The sequence below is a fragment of the Hippopotamus amphibius genome, chromosome 1 (genome assembly GCF_030028045.1).
Source record: "Hippopotamus amphibius kiboko isolate mHipAmp2 chromosome 1, mHipAmp2.hap2, whole genome shotgun sequence".
Classification (NCBI taxonomy): Eukaryota; Metazoa; Chordata; class Mammalia; order Artiodactyla; family Hippopotamidae; genus Hippopotamus; species Hippopotamus amphibius.
Window position 1 is genome coordinate 170,670,758 of NC_080186.1, and position 15,893 is coordinate 170,686,650.

The window sequence follows — 15,893 nt, forward strand, 5'->3', positions numbered from 1 at the left end:
TTTACAATTTAAGAACAATGATTTTCCAAAGTACCAGATAAGCAGCACGCTAAAAAGATGCCACAGAATAGTCTCTGTTTAAATGGAATTACAGATAAAACACATGTTTAAATAAGAAAATAAAACTGTCATTAAAAATGACCTTTTAAAATTGCATTTTGCAAAGTTAAGGTTTGTTGTCAGGATCCTTGGAAACTAGGAAGATTCCATTTCTGGAATATAATTGAGGTATTAACTAAAACTAATGGCCAGGTTTATGTATACTTTAAGTGAGTCAGTGGATATTTCTTTAAGTCAATAAAAAGTAAATCCCTAACATTCCCTTTACTTAAAAGTACCTGAACACAACTTCTCACCCACTTAATTGAATAAAAAACTCAAGACTTTCTTACTGGAGTTTCATGGAGCAGAATAAGCTTTATCACACGAAGATTGACCTGCACACCAAGACTCTTGTGTTGGAAAAGGTTAAAAACCTAAAAACAAATAAAAATAAATATCCTAAAATAAAACTGAAAAACATCTTAATTTTTCTTAAAGCCCAGACATGGGAGAAGTCTCAATTCAGTTGAGCAATTTTATATATTAAAAACATTTAAATTATTCTAAAATTAGCTTCACAAGCAATAATAACGAACTCATTTTTTTACCAAGAAATTTAGACCTAATATTCTGATACACTTACTGCAGCCTTGATAATCTAGGCATTTCAGTTGGGTGCAGGGGGAACATTGGGCTTTTCATGATACTGAAGCGAAGAACTTTAGTAATAAACCCTAGAACTTTTCTTAAGACCAAAAAAATGCCAGTGTCCTTTCTTCTGAGGAAATGTCCTGAAACCTCAGCCTGCTTTATGCCACCTTCCGATTTATTCCTTAGAGTTTTTTCTCTCCCCAGGCTAACTGCCAAATAGGAACAGGGTTTTCAAAGCTCTTCACTACAATGCTACCCGTGAAGACAAGGCCGCTGTTGCTTAATGGTTTCAGGTCATCATTATAATTGGTTTTCCCAAAGCATGGTGTGTGTAACAATGCTGGAAAGCAAGGCAAATTTTTTATGTGGTACCTTGATTTTTTTTGGTAAAACTCAGTATTTAATTTAGAATAGAAAATTAAAACTGGCACACCAAACCCACGCTTTCAGAGACAGTCCTACTTAAAAGAGACTGAATTTGGTAAGCTATACCTGTCTACCCTTTACAGAATGCTGGTGGAGTGGTCAGGAGTTAGCTGAACACAGACAGAAACGACTGAAGTGTGGGAAAATCTGTTCACTGAAAGAAACATGCCAGACGATAGCAAAAAATAGTAAAAATAGTAATTTTATAAAACATAATATATTTATCCTTGAATTAGTGGTTCTTACCTTGCCTTATATGGCAACTGGAATTATAAATGGGCACTTGCCTTTGGCTTTCATCTATTTATTCTTCCCTAAGAACCACTCTTCACGACAACCTTCCAATTCTGCCTTGAAGGAAGTTTACCCAACAGGGTATGCAATTAAGTCAGAGAATTCCTGTGGCAGTAAGCATCCTTAAGATGCAAGGTACAAGTTAGATGTCCACAGTCCAGAAGCTATCAGCCAAAGTTAGCTACCTGTGATTCAGCCATTAGGTCTTACTCATCAACTAGTTTTATATCTGACATGTAATTTTACATACCTATATAAGAGCTCAGTGGATTACCAACCACCATTTTTGTTCCATCTCATAATCTATAATACTTTGGGTGGGGCCATGCATATAAACAAATCTAACATTTCTGCTATTTCAACAAATGGCCTTTCATAAAAAAGAAGGAAAAGAAGGGCACAAAAAAAAAGAGATAAAAGAATAATAGAAAAAGAGTTTTGCCACATCAAATTAACAATAAGGATTTTTCACTAGATGTGAATTATTATTTTGATATCTCTTGAGATGGATCAGTCTGGTTCGCCTGAAGTATTCTTTTTACAAATGTCAATGAAAGAAAGGAATAGTAATGAGTTAATTTTTAAAGAACTTCATTATACTCACACATTTCTTCCTTAGAGTTTTCTTGAAAAAATTCCAAGCGCACTTTAAAGTTTGCCTACCATATTTAAGATGGTTAGAATGAATCTCCTGGCTGCATCTGCTCCATGATAGGAAACCATTGCTGGGTCTGCAACCACTACAGTCTCTATGTTGTACTCTTGAGGTAATTTGTATGAATATCGTTTCCCTCTTCCACTTTCTGTTATTTTTTTAGATCTAGGTCTTCCTTTATCTGCAACACAGAAACGAATTTTCAAATGGGCCTCTATCTTGGCAAAATGAATAAAAAACTTCCATTTCTTCAATAATTAAAAAGAAAGCTTATTGAACACCAGCACGTGCTGATGATATAATCATGAGCAAGACCCAATAAGCTACATGCACACAGGGCATCGCAATGAGCACTTGGCTTTGGAGTATGACTTTTGAATCAGATAGACTGGACTTCTACCATTTATTAACTCTGCCACTTGGAAAACTAACATCACTCAGTCAGCCTTAGTTTCCTCATCTGTAAAATGAGTAACAGTATCACCTGCTTTCTAGAGTTGTGGGTGGATTATAATAAGATCACATTAGTAAAATTTTTAGCACAGAGATTCATATGAAGAAAATAATTCCATAAATAAAAGACACCGTGATTTTCATTTTGAAACCAGTGACAAAATAAAGGCCTACTTGACAGAAGTGCCTGAAGTGACTGCCCCACACATCCTATTGTCAGGCAGTGCCCTTAATTACTCAAACTATGCATGGGTTACAAAGGAATTGTTCTGCCTTCCACTAGGATCACATACAAGTTAGGACCTCAGGGTAGCGGATTCCTCAAACAGGGCCAAATAAAATCAGTAACCACAAATAAACACATTTATAAATTTAACTACATAAAAATGTAAAATTTCTGTTTATAAAAATATGCCACTATCAGAATGAAAAGCATGCAGCTAAGCAGGAGATGATACTTACAGCATTTTTCCATAATGAAGAAATAAAAAGCTACTCTAAATCAATGACAGATAACCCAACTGAAAAATTGACCACAAATCTGAACAGCCATTTCAGGAGCTCCAAATGGCTAATTAGCATATGAGAAGGTGCTCAACTGCATTAGTCTTCAGGAAAATGCAAATTAACCACAATAAACAAATTAAAATCCCCAGAATGGCTAAGATCAAGATGATTATATTAAGTGTTGACAAGAATGTGAGGACAACTGGAAGTCCCATACTCATACACGCTGGGAGTTTAAATTAGGATAAACACCGAAAAACTGGTTGGCAGTATCCACGAAAGCTGAACAATTGCACAGCCAATGATCAACAATCTGAAGTACATACTCATAAGAAATACATGCAAATCACATGTAAAAATTATTCATAGCAGTGCTATTCTTAATAGTTCAACTAACCATCAATAGTATGATGGATAAAGAAATTTTGGCCTGTTCATAAAATGGAATGCTATATAGCAATGAAAATGAACCAGCTATTTCAACATGTGAAAAATGGATGAGTCATAAACATACTGCTGAGCAAAAGAAGCCAATCACAAAAGAGAAGGTAGTTGTATCATTCCATTTACAGGAACATCAAAAACTGGGAAGACGTGATGTTAGAAGTCAGGATATAGTGAATATCTTGGGGTAAGAGAAATTAGTGCCTGGAGTGGCCACAAGGGAGACATCTATGGTGCTGATATTTTCTATATTCTGATCTGAGTAGTACCTACATGGTTATGTTCATTTTGGGAAAATTCAGCTGTTGGACACACCATTTGTGCAACTTCCTGTATGCATGTGGTGTTTTAATAACGAATTTACGATTTTAACAGCTTTATTGGGGGTAATTTACATGCCATAACATGTAGCCATTTAATATACAATTCAATTAGTCTTAATTTTTTACAATTGTGCAATGATCTCCACAATCCACTGTTAAAACAGCTATCACCTGTTCCTTTCCTTGCCATTTACCAAAATTCTGTCAATGTCACTAAATAGCTGTCATCTTCTTTCCCAAATTTGTACATGTTGGCTGACATCTTTTATATTTTTTGTTCTAATTTTAGTGGAGTCCCTGGAATTAAACGTTTAGTACAATTTCATGGATATAAAAATGTGTATCCAGCTAGTCATGTTTCTGTGGACATGTCTAACTTTGTTTTAAATCTGGAGGTAGGTATGTTCATAGTTCTAGTCCACCATCTTAGTTTCTGATAAATTCCTTTCCTTGAGTCTTGCTCCAGGTACTTTGACTTTGGTGTCAATTCCCCTTTCCTCCCCTCCTTTCCCTTCCTATTCCACCTTACTTGCCTTTTAACATCTTTGCATGATGCCAGGATTAGTTTCTCTCTTCTCTTCTTGAACTACTGGGTCCCTTCTATTACTAACTCCTAGGTCCAACCATGTTAGCTCTGAGCTCTAACATGAAGTAGATCCCACCACTATTGCTGGAAACTTCACTGTTCTCATACATCTCCCTAAATTATGGGTTCTCATTTTTCCTCACAGGGACACAGACTAAAAACTTATTTAACAACGAAGTTTTATCCAAATGTCAAGTAGAGTCAGTTAATTAAATTAACCAAAGTGTTACGAAAATAAATGCAGACTCCTTATTTAACAAAAATAAGCAACATTAAGAAAGAAGAAAATGCAAAAGGACAAAAGCAACAGTAGCCATCTGCAACAGAATCACTATAGTTAAAAGTAAATTTTATGAATCCATATTTAGTACCAGTAGTTAATACCGAAGACCTCGATGAAGGACAGCATAAGAAACTGGTTTTATTAGTATTTTAAGATCTACAACAGGAATAAATTTTGTAGTTTTTCTAATTGTAATCGCAATCCTATTTACAGTTATAAGTATATTGCCATATAAAATTATAATATCTGGTAGGAGACATTCCTGCAAGTATATGAAAAAGCTCATCTTGGCAGGGTGATCACGGTGGGGAGGGGAGAAGTGGGGAGGCAGGGAGGCAGGGAGGGAGGGAGGGAGGAAGGAAGGAAGGAAGGAAGATAGATACACAGACACACACACAGATCTGGCAGCTCTCCTAGATGGCTATATCTCTGACCCATGTAAAAATCACACAGTGGTAGGAAGAGAAAGGATGAGATGATAGGCAACATATTAGTAGACATCCTCAGTAAAATTAATTAGACTAAAAAGAGGAAAAGGGAGGTGGTTAGAATTACTCTTTCTTGTTGCTGTTGTTTGTTTTATGCATGCAGGGGCTGTTTAGGTACATTTGAGTGACTAGGTAGATGGGGGGAATATCAGCAGAGGAGTTTGAGAGGAAAGGTGATGGGTTCAGCCATAGATTTATTAAGTCTGAGGTGCCTGAGAGACATCTGAGTAGAAGTTACTGAACACCTGACAGCCTGGTGAGAGGTTAAAATGTCGATAGTTTGGAACTAAACAATGTGTAAGTGAAGTTGAACCCATGGATTTTTTTTTTTTAGAATTTAAGTATTTATTTTTGGCTGTGTTGGGTCTTCATTGCTGCGTGCCGGCTTTCTCTAGTTGTGGTGAGCAGGAGCTACTCTCTGTTGTGGAGCACAGGCTCCAGGTGCACCAGCTTCAGTAGTTGCAGCACGTGGGCTCAGCAGTTGTGGTATGCGGGCTCTAGGGCGCAGGCTTAGTAGTTGTGGCCCATGGGCTTAGTTGCTCCGTGGCATGTAGGATCTTCCTGGACCTGTGTCACCTGCATTGGCAGGTGGATTCTTAACCACTGCGCCACCATGGAAGTCCCATGGATTTGGATTCTATTGCTCCAAGAAAACATGTGGTGTGAGAAGTAGAAAGAAAAGGAGGAAGTCCTGGGAAATATCTACATTTAGGGGGTGTACATATGGAAAAAGACGTGCCCATGGAAGAGAAAAATAAAAGGAGAGCTAATATGAAACTGAGGCAATAATTTTAATCTAGGGCATTTCAACCATATCAAGAGTGATAAAGAGACCATGTAAGGGAGAGACAGAAGAGCTTATTACCTTTATTTCCCCAGCTAATGATAGCTGTGATGGCCCCAAACTGTCTGTGTGCTACATGTTTATTTGCATGTTACATTGAAATAAGCTATTTGGAACATTCTAGGTTTCTTAAGAATGTCAATACCATGAGTCTATAACTCCATCATACAAGGTAGCCATTGTGTGTGAAAATCCTGCATACAGAAGTCATCTTTTTATTAAGCTGCTTCCTTTGATGTCTTCATTGTCTACATCAACTACACTGAGCTCATTCTTCATCTCCTCAGTCCTGAGACCATTTTCTACCCAGATGCATGTATAAAAACAACAGAGTTGATACCACGCACTTTCAGTTAAAGAAGAAATTTTTAAATATGTATTCACCAGTGCTCACTATGTGCTCCCCATAATACCCTCCACATATCGACAGTCATCTCCCCAACCGTTATGGTTGGCAGATGGAAACTACCTCAGTAGTGGCTGGGTTAAGTTAGTTCTAAGAGTAGAGATGATCTCTACATCCTGATCAAATACATAGGTCTTCTTCAATGCCATAAATCTCATTCTTGTTCACACAGAATCCTAGACATACTCACAAGTTTGTACTAAATGTTAAGGAATATATATTGATTGGTAATGTCACTTGCCTGCTTACAGTCCTCAAAGACCACATTTTGCCTTCCAGATAACGTCCTTATTACCACAGCACCCAAGTCCCGTCGTTTTTGTACCCATGACTACTTTTACAGGCTTTTATCTCAGGTCCACACTGCAGACACTGGCCTCAGCTCCCCTAGTGCATGCTTTTTCCTGCCTTTATACTTTTGTATTTCTTGTTGCTTCTGCCTGAAATGCCCTTCCCCCATCTAACAACATCCACTAAATTTTCACATATGTTTTCCATTTTCACACATAATCTCATTTAATTTTGACAGTAGCCCTGAGGTTCAGGTACCACTACACCCATTTTGTATACTGTAAGTGGAGCTTTGGAGAGATCAAGGAAGTTTTCCAAAGTCACACAGGTAGAAAGCAGCGGCATAAGGATGTGAGCACATGCAGTCTGAGCCCAAGGTCCATTTTCTTAACCTGCACACTCTGTTCCCTTTCCTCCCTATAGTCTGGATAAGTTTTACCTGATCTTTGAGGCTCAACCACCCCCCTGCCCAATAACAGAAGCTTAGAACAGAACCAAGTCTGTCACAGTTCTTATTATAGATAGTATATTTTCTCATTTACCAGTTTGTCTGAAATAATACATTGGTCATCTCTGGAGAATAAGAGCTGTGTCACTGAGCTCTATACCCCTGTGAGGTGACTGGTCCTGCTTACGCTGCAAATAAAGAATTTAAAGTTCAAAAGTTCAAGGGAAGTGAAGAAGAGTATCTAGCTGGAGTGAGAGTGAAGCTGGGCCTTGACACTGGGGCCTCTGACTCTCAACCTCACGTGCCTTTCTTTCCTCTATGTTACCTTTTAATAAAAAACACAACAAAGTCATCCAAAACAATGAAGGTGCCTGGTTAGAAAGCATATTTATGCAATCAATACACATAAACACAATACACTTAAGACATTAACATGATGAAGGGGAATAGAGGCAAAGACCAAGTTGAATGTATGTAAAGTTTATGATTCCATTGTGTAACGGTAATTACTGCAACACTATCCAAATCGGAATCATGTTTTTAATATGTTAATATATTAGTTTGAAGAAGGGAAGAACTACAATTAGACATATCAGCATAAGTAAATGAATATTTTATTTCATGGATTGCTGATTTTTAAATGATTTTTAAATTTCTAGACCCTTAAAAAGCATCAAAAATAGGTAAGTTCTATAAGGCATCCAACCGATGATAGATTAGCACTCTGCATGCAAGTGCTTGATCCGAACAAGTCAATTAAGATATGTCATATCTTAAAAAAAATTAGAAAGTTTATAATGTCTGTCAGATATGAACCATGTATTTAAGCTTTATAAACCTATCAAAAATAAGAATTTCCTAGAAGCGTTTCCTCCTTGCATAATGGCACACAAAGCCTGCTTTACATCATCCGTATACATGAGTAATTAGAACAGCTGGAACTTACTATGATTCGAAAGTTGCATAGTGCAGATTTTCAGCATAACTCACACAAGGCAATCTCCTTAAATGGACTAAATCCAAGTTGTTGCTGTTATCATTTCACGATATAAAAACCTTTCTTTTCCTTGTTCATACTATGACTTTTGTTCAGCTGTTTTTTATCTCCATTGTGTCTACTGTTCTTAGAACAGAGAAGAGGGATGTGTCTTATTTAAATTGCCTTGATCATGTACGTTGAATAATGTGACACAGAGGTAGATTCACTTAACCACTTTTGAAGATATTCCAATACAGACTGATATCATGAGCTTTCACAAAAGAAAAGAGATCATAAATTAATTTGAGATAATATATCTAAACAGAAACATATTGAAATTCTTTCTGAATTTGAACATGCTAGACAACTGATGATATGCCCATGCTATGGCCTCTGCAAATGTTACTTAGTATCACAATTTCTATACCTAAATCAGCCTCAAATACCACAACCAATGTTAGAATTGCCATCTTGGCACTAACTACACTAACACCTAATTTTAAATCTCCAAGTCAAATTTTAAAGTCTTTACACCAAAAATTCTTCAATGAATTCATATTTCCTCAGATACTATATGGAAACATTTCTCATATCAGTGAATATTCACTGAGATGTCTGGATGAGATGTCCAAACATTTTTGCTAGGGAAACCGCTGAATGCTGGCTATGACTTTCAGGTCCTACTTACATAAAAGAAATCATTCATTTTCCTTATCCTTCTTGCTAATGCCACAGATCCCTGCCAAAGGAAGTAATAAGGAAGTGTACAAAACAGTCACCCCATTTTATTTCTGTGAAAAATTGGCAGACAAACAGAGACTAGGATTTGATGGTTGGGAATGTTCATGAGCCACTGAAACTTCCAAATTTAAGGTATTCTAATACTGAGAATAAAATTCAAAGTAAATCTTGACTCTTCTTCTTATTCCTCTGCTAATTTTAACCTTCAAGATGACTTTTACTTGTGTCAAATAGAAAAAGAAGAAAAAGTAGAAGATGCTTCTGGTCAAAGTAAAGAGATATCTATGATGTTCTCACAGAGGTGGACTAAAATAAGACCATGAGCTCACAGTATTCAGTTTCAGGGGGTCTGGAATTCTCTCAGTGTCATTTCTATTCCAGTGAGGTGAACAGTATCCCATGAGGAATATTTCACAACTCAAGACGGATACAGAGCATGTAATATATTAATATCTGAAGTCCTACTGAGTTTCTATTTCTTGATACTAAATGTACTACTTCATAGAAAACTAAAAGATAAGTCTAAAAAAATATGTAGTTGTCATTAAACAAGAGAGATTCCACATTAAAAAAAGATAAAGCTGGTGGATTGATGGAAAGAAAGGAAAAGAAAAAAGAAAAGAAGGGGAAAGAAAGAAAGAAAAGGGAAAGAAAGACAGAAAGAAAGACAGAAAGACAGACAGAAAGAAAGAAAGAAATAGAAAGAAAGAAAGAAAGAAAGAGAAAGAAAGAAAAAGAAAGAAAGGAAGGAAGGAAGGGAACGAAAGAAAGGGAACAAAAGAAAGGGAATGAAAGAAAGAAAGAAAAAGAAAGAAAGAAGGAAGGAAGGAAGGAAGGAAGAAAGAAAGAGAGAGAGAGAGAGAAAGAAAGAAAGAAAGAAAGAAAGAAAGAAAGAGAGAGAGAGGGAGGGAGGGAGGGAGAGATGAGGGAGGGAGGGATGGGGAAGGGAGGGAGAGAGAGGGAGAAATTATTAAAGGATTCATCTTACATTCCATGTTTAGTTAAACCGTTTCAGGAGAAGGCATTACCTGAAATGACACCACAGTAATGACTGTGAGGAGCTGACTTCTCTGTGACTTTTTCCTCCATGGACCTTTTCTGCCTATATACACGGTGTGGATGACCCGTTATGGCCATTGTATCATTGAGTGGTTCAATAAATATGAAGTCCTCATTGAGCTGTATAAATCCCATCTGGAATATATAACATAGAAAGATACGTATGAAATACCATTAGAATAAGTTACTTTCTGGGTTCTCCCATTCACGCACATTCTATTTTCTTCCACATACGTGCATACATTTCTCTAGTGAAGCTATTTTAGCAACCCCACTAATAAGGTAACTGTCTTCCCGTTTTATTACTTCATCTTTAGGTACTTTGTTGCACTAGCATAAACTTCATTTAGTCAGTCTTAGCCTGTGTGGGTGGGAGGCTAGAAGCCAGCAACAGACGCACAGTAAAAATTCTGGAATGTTAAAGGCTCCTTTTGGGAGACCCATGGGGTCACTTACATGTACAGCATGTACAGAAGAGCAATACAGTTTTTAATTGCATACACCACAGTCCAACTTTTTGACAATTATTATTTGATAAAATAATTCATGTAACATACCACAGTAAATGTAGGATACATAGCATTAAAGGATGTATTAAAATGTTATGTACGATACATAGCATTTTATTACATAAAATACTCTTAAGCCTTCTACTAAACATTTTTAAAAACCTTTGAATAATAAATTACAGAAAAACTGAAGCATCACTTACATAAACAAGTTTCATTTCATATAATGCCATATTTTAAAGTTAGCCAGTTGTGGACAGAGAGCTAAGAACTGTAAAATATGGTTATGATCAGTAAAAAGAACTTATAACAAGTAGGTATTCTTTTATTATATTGAAGCTAAGCCTAGTCATTTCTTCCCTTTCTTTTTTAGAATATAAATTTGAATTATAACTAGGAAAATATTTTATATGGAAGAATATGACTTGATCTCTCCAATTTTTATTATTTTACTCTACTGTAATATATACAATATATATTTGATTATTTATACTATTACCTCTTTAGTAAACATTTTGGAAGAAATAATCCCACAGAATATGCATTATTCATACCCAATATGCTAATATCAAAGTTATCAAATACCGTTTTGCATTAACTTTATAAAAATCATAAACAGTTCATTTTAATTTGATTCACATATGATTAGCATAGTAATATATTTCTTCAGATACAGTAATTGTTCCAAACTGAATATTAAAAAAAAACCTAGGCTAAAAAAAACTCTTGTATAGAAGCGGTTTTTTTGTTTTATTTTCAAGACTAAAGTGTATCGCATCTTCTATATGGAAAGACCAGGTGATTGCCAATACACTACCAAAATTTTATCCTGTACAGAATTTACATTACAAGATAACTGAAGAATAAATCTAAAAATCCTCACCTATTTCATTTTATTGAAGTTTTTATATCACTAATAAAATTCTCAAGTACTAGAACAGCAGTTCCACCACCTCAATTTGTCCCCTTCCCATCTCTCTTCCTCCCTTTTCCTGTCTCTTTTCCAGTTTCTCCCTCTCCCTCTCTTATTCACACACACACACACACACACACACACACACACACATGCATACATCATTTGTAGGTGGGGATAATGCAAAAAAAAAAAAGATTTACTCTAACGATTCTTTTAAAATATCAGGCATGTGTATATTTGGGCCATTTTTTGTGTAATTGTAATATGACTCCCAATGAGTTCTTTTATTTTCCATACATGTTTTCATTCTCTCAAATATGAAGTCAGCTTGAATTTGAAAGTACTTACATGAAACACAAAAAATTTTCCCTGGAGCCTAATTTGATGGGAATAAAAGAGAATATCAAATATTTTAAAATTTAAGTAATAATTATTAAAGATGTAGTACATCTACACATGGATTAAGGACAAGTGGTGTCAATTATCATTGATCCAGATTGTGAAAATACAGAAGTATGTTTCTCTTGTCTTATATATGTGTGATTCCAAGGTTCAGTCAGTATTCAAGGCCACTAACAAAACTGAGAGTGTGGCTGATGACTAAAGTAATAACTGTTATGATGCTCCGTTTCCCTAAATCATAAATTTGCAATCTGATATATTCTTTCAACAGGTTGTAAGCATGCTAAGATTTATAACAATAAACCCTATAAAATTTAACTGCATAATATCATATACAATTTAATGACCTCAAGAACAGATTCTGGATTTAAGATTATTTAGATTCATAACCCACTACTAGCATGTAACTATGAGAAAGTTACAGTGTCTTTATACAACAGCTTCACAGGGTTGTTTGGAAGATTTTTTAAAAGCGTTTTTTAAGCACATGTAATGCTCCTACCATAGAATATGATTCTGGTTAATCTCTCAATAAATGTTCATCATAATTTTTATTTTATTAATAAGAATAATCATAATAAATATAAGCAGCCAAACATTTGAGAGTGGACTGAAGAGCTCAGAGAGCCCCCAAAATTAAAATTTGTCTTTGTATCCCCATATTAGCATATTAAATATTGTCTCAAATAAATGTGTTACGATTTGGAAACCTCTACGTAACGCAATATTCTCTGTGTTAGGATTTTTATCTATACACATTTTAAAAACAAAAAGGTCACTTTAAAAAGAAAAAAATGTTGGAATAATTATAAGTGATGACTCATTCATTCAATACATATTTACTGTCTGAGTACAGTGTGCCAGATTCAGTTCACTCTGGGGCATATTTAGCATCAAGTGTTCAGGTTCTCTTAGGGAAGGGTTTTCTATCTGAGACCAGAATACTATCCTACAGCACAGGAAGTGCTCTAGCTTGGGTTGGTATCTTTCAAGCAGAACTGCAGGAAATGATGAGGTTTTCTGCATCCCCATAGAGGGCTCACCTATTCCACTAACAAAATGGATTGTTTTATCTGTGCTATGAATTTACAAGCCATGGAAGAACACAAATCCATATCAACCTCTCTTTACAAGTCCTCCTGTGTTTGACAATCCACAATCAGGCAGCATTCACTTTAGTGCAAATACTGACTTTTCAATTTTAGAAGGAAAGAAAATTAATAGTGTATTAACATGGCACAATACATTCTCTAAAATAAATGCAAACTATGTAAGTATTTTCTCCCAGATTGCCCTTTTTTTAGACTTTTCAAAATGATTTTAACTATTATGAGATACTTCATGCAAACATTCGGAAATGAAATTAAGTTGTTCCCTGACTTGTTTCTGTCATCATGTACATTTTCTCATACAATGGCATCTGTTCTATTGTCACTGAATCTTAGTCTTTGACTTGACGATTTAGCAAACATTTCAGTATTTTGCAAATTTACCACTGTTTATGTGAAAATAAGTTACCAGCCATTTCCTGTCTTACTGGTTCTGATATTTTACTTTCTCTCTACATAGATGCCCCTGTGCTTTTAAAAACAGCCATTAACACTGATGTCCATGTAGGTGTACTGGCATTGCCACCCACTTTTAATTACAATATGAAATTTGATTTGGCCAATGTACATAGATTTTTATATATCGTTGCTTTGATTCACCAAATACAAATGCTTCATTTGTTCAAATTCAAATTAACTATGTCTACTAATTAGATGAACAGAGTCTAAAGTCCTCTGGTCTTGTTTCCACTCCTACCAGGTTAACTACTTCAGTTCCCCTGCCTCACTTCCTATTCACTTAAGTAACTGAAACAATACTATAACTACTGCCTCATTTTCTTTTCATTCTTCTATGCTCCTTTCTGGAAATTTCCTTTATTTTCCAGAACCTCGGTTTTCTAGGTAAACTTTGTATGGACTAGCTGAAGGTATGTATCTGAGGCTCAAACTTCATATGGCGAGGGTCTTTAATAATATCCTATTTTAAAAAATATATAGCATATCACAAAAAGTAAATACCATTAGTGTATGGTAGATCATTATAATTTCAGGCTATGAGCAGACTGGAGGGATAACAGAATTCGGATGAAACTAAGGATAAGTTGCTCTAGGAGAAAGGGCAGCAAGGACATGGAATCTAGGAAACAGTTTAAGAAGATGCCTGCTTGTGGAGAGAAACAGGAAAAGGGAGCCAAAAAATAAGATGAACCAATATAATAGAAAACATTAAATGACAAAGTTCTTGACAGGAAAAGGAAAATCAAGGTCCTGAGGGCCTGAAGATGATTAGTCTATTGTCTGACTCTAAAGTATATTAGAGAATCTCTGAGACACAAGCATAAGTGTTTGACTTCTAAAAAGCAATAACAAAAGTTGCTGAAAGGATCCGGCAACAATACACTGCTTGTAAAAACATTTTACACCAATGTCTTATACCCTACATGATGTGAACTTCTATACAAATGTGACAGTATTTTTGAAAAAATTATCCTGTATGGTAATGTTCTAGTATATATCTCATTAAGTAAGTAAAGTATATAGTTTAAAATGTAAGCATAATATAGGGATTGACATAAATTATACATTTATTTTATGCTTTATTCAAAGAAAACATCATTTTCAATATTACTGTAAATGGAAGTGGTTTTTCATGCCTTTGTATATTCTATACACACCCATAAATCTGTGGGAAAACACACTTCTGACACCATTATCTATCCTATTACCGTATTATACTAAAATACTCTCCTGACTCAATCTTTCCAAGGTTTTCCCTTTATGCCCGTGAGGATCAACTCCAAATGAAGATACATAAGTTATAAGGTCATGATAAACTCTTGCCTACCTCTCCATTTAATTTTCACATATAACAATCACACACAAATTTTACTGTGTGAACAAACTTTCTATTTTAACAATTTCAGAATAACCTTTAGTTGCACGATCACATCTTGGTATGCCGCACATGCTATTTTCTCCTTCCAGAAAGTCACTGCTGGTATGCAGAGTTATTTCTTCGAAATCAAGCCGACCCTGTCCTCTCTCTAAAGTAACCACCACCTGCTCTATCCACTTCTGTACCTTTTCCGTTCTTGCACTATTAGGCCCCCTGTGAATGTCGTTTGTATTCTCTCATGGTTAGACCATGAGCTATTTCAGGGAAGGGCTTAGGGTATAGTGCTTGTCATAATGCCTTCAGTGCTCAAGGCTGGTACATTAGCAAGTGCTCTCCGAAGGTTACTTTTCACTCAATGTATTCTTCCCTTTTCAGATACAAGAAAATGTATCCATTTGCTGCTCTGAGCAACCCTCTACCTGTGATTCTATCTGGGCAAAAATTACAATTTGATTTCTTCCCTCTGGCATTTCCAATGTTGCTTTCCCCTGGTGAGTTCAAGTTTTATCTTTAGGAAAAGTTTTCATGTGACCACACTGTGAACATCATTCCATTTACTTTCCCTGCCAAAGGGCTTCGAAAGAATCATGAAAGGACAGTGGTAGAAGGAAACTTAGAATCATCCGGCCATCTGGAGTTTTAAAATCAAGAAAGCCAAGGCTGAGAAGTCTTCCACCACTTGCCTAAAATCACACAGAGTTCATGGGAATGTCAGGGCTAGAAGCTAAACCTCCCAATTTCCAAATTGATACTTGGTTTTAACACATCACTCTAAATCTGCTGGCCACCTACATTCTCCTTGCATTTCCACCAGCATTCTAGTTTCCACAACTGAACTGGGAAGTCGTTCTGAGGCCACCCACCATGTCCTTTCCTTTATTCTCCTCCCTCAGGCATTTTTGACCCTTGACAACTTTTCTTCTCCATGAGCACTCCATGACTCTACTTCTCTTCTTCTCTAGCAACGGTTTCTATTTCCTTAAACAGGTCCTGTTTCTCACTCCAAGGCAAGCCTTCAGTCAGCAATCGTTTCTCTGCGTTTACCACTCCCAAGGGATTTATAAGCCCCGATGGAAAGGATTTCCAAGTCCCCCTCCCAGTCCACTGCTTCCATTCAAGATCCGCTCTCCTGTCTCTTACTCCTCATCTTCTCACTTTAGATGCATCATCATCTCCCCCAAATGAGCACCTCCCATCTAA

General features: G+C 36.0%; 1 protein-coding gene across 1 annotated transcript in view; it reads right to left on the bottom strand.

Moving 5' to 3' along the window:
• ADAMTS19 (ADAM metallopeptidase with thrombospondin type 1 motif 19) overlaps positions 1 to 15,893 on the bottom strand; it is a 264,246-nt gene that overhangs the window by 199,680 nt on the left and 48,673 nt on the right. Inside the window, exons 3-5 of the mRNA XM_057735960.1 lie at positions 9,890 to 10,055; positions 2,077 to 2,249; positions 393 to 476 (exon numbers count right to left, since the gene is read on the bottom strand). Coding sequence (XP_057591943.1) covers positions 393 to 476; positions 2,077 to 2,249; positions 9,890 to 10,055 — 423 coding nt within the window. The remainder of the gene's footprint in view (positions 1 to 392; positions 477 to 2,076; positions 2,250 to 9,889; positions 10,056 to 15,893) is intronic.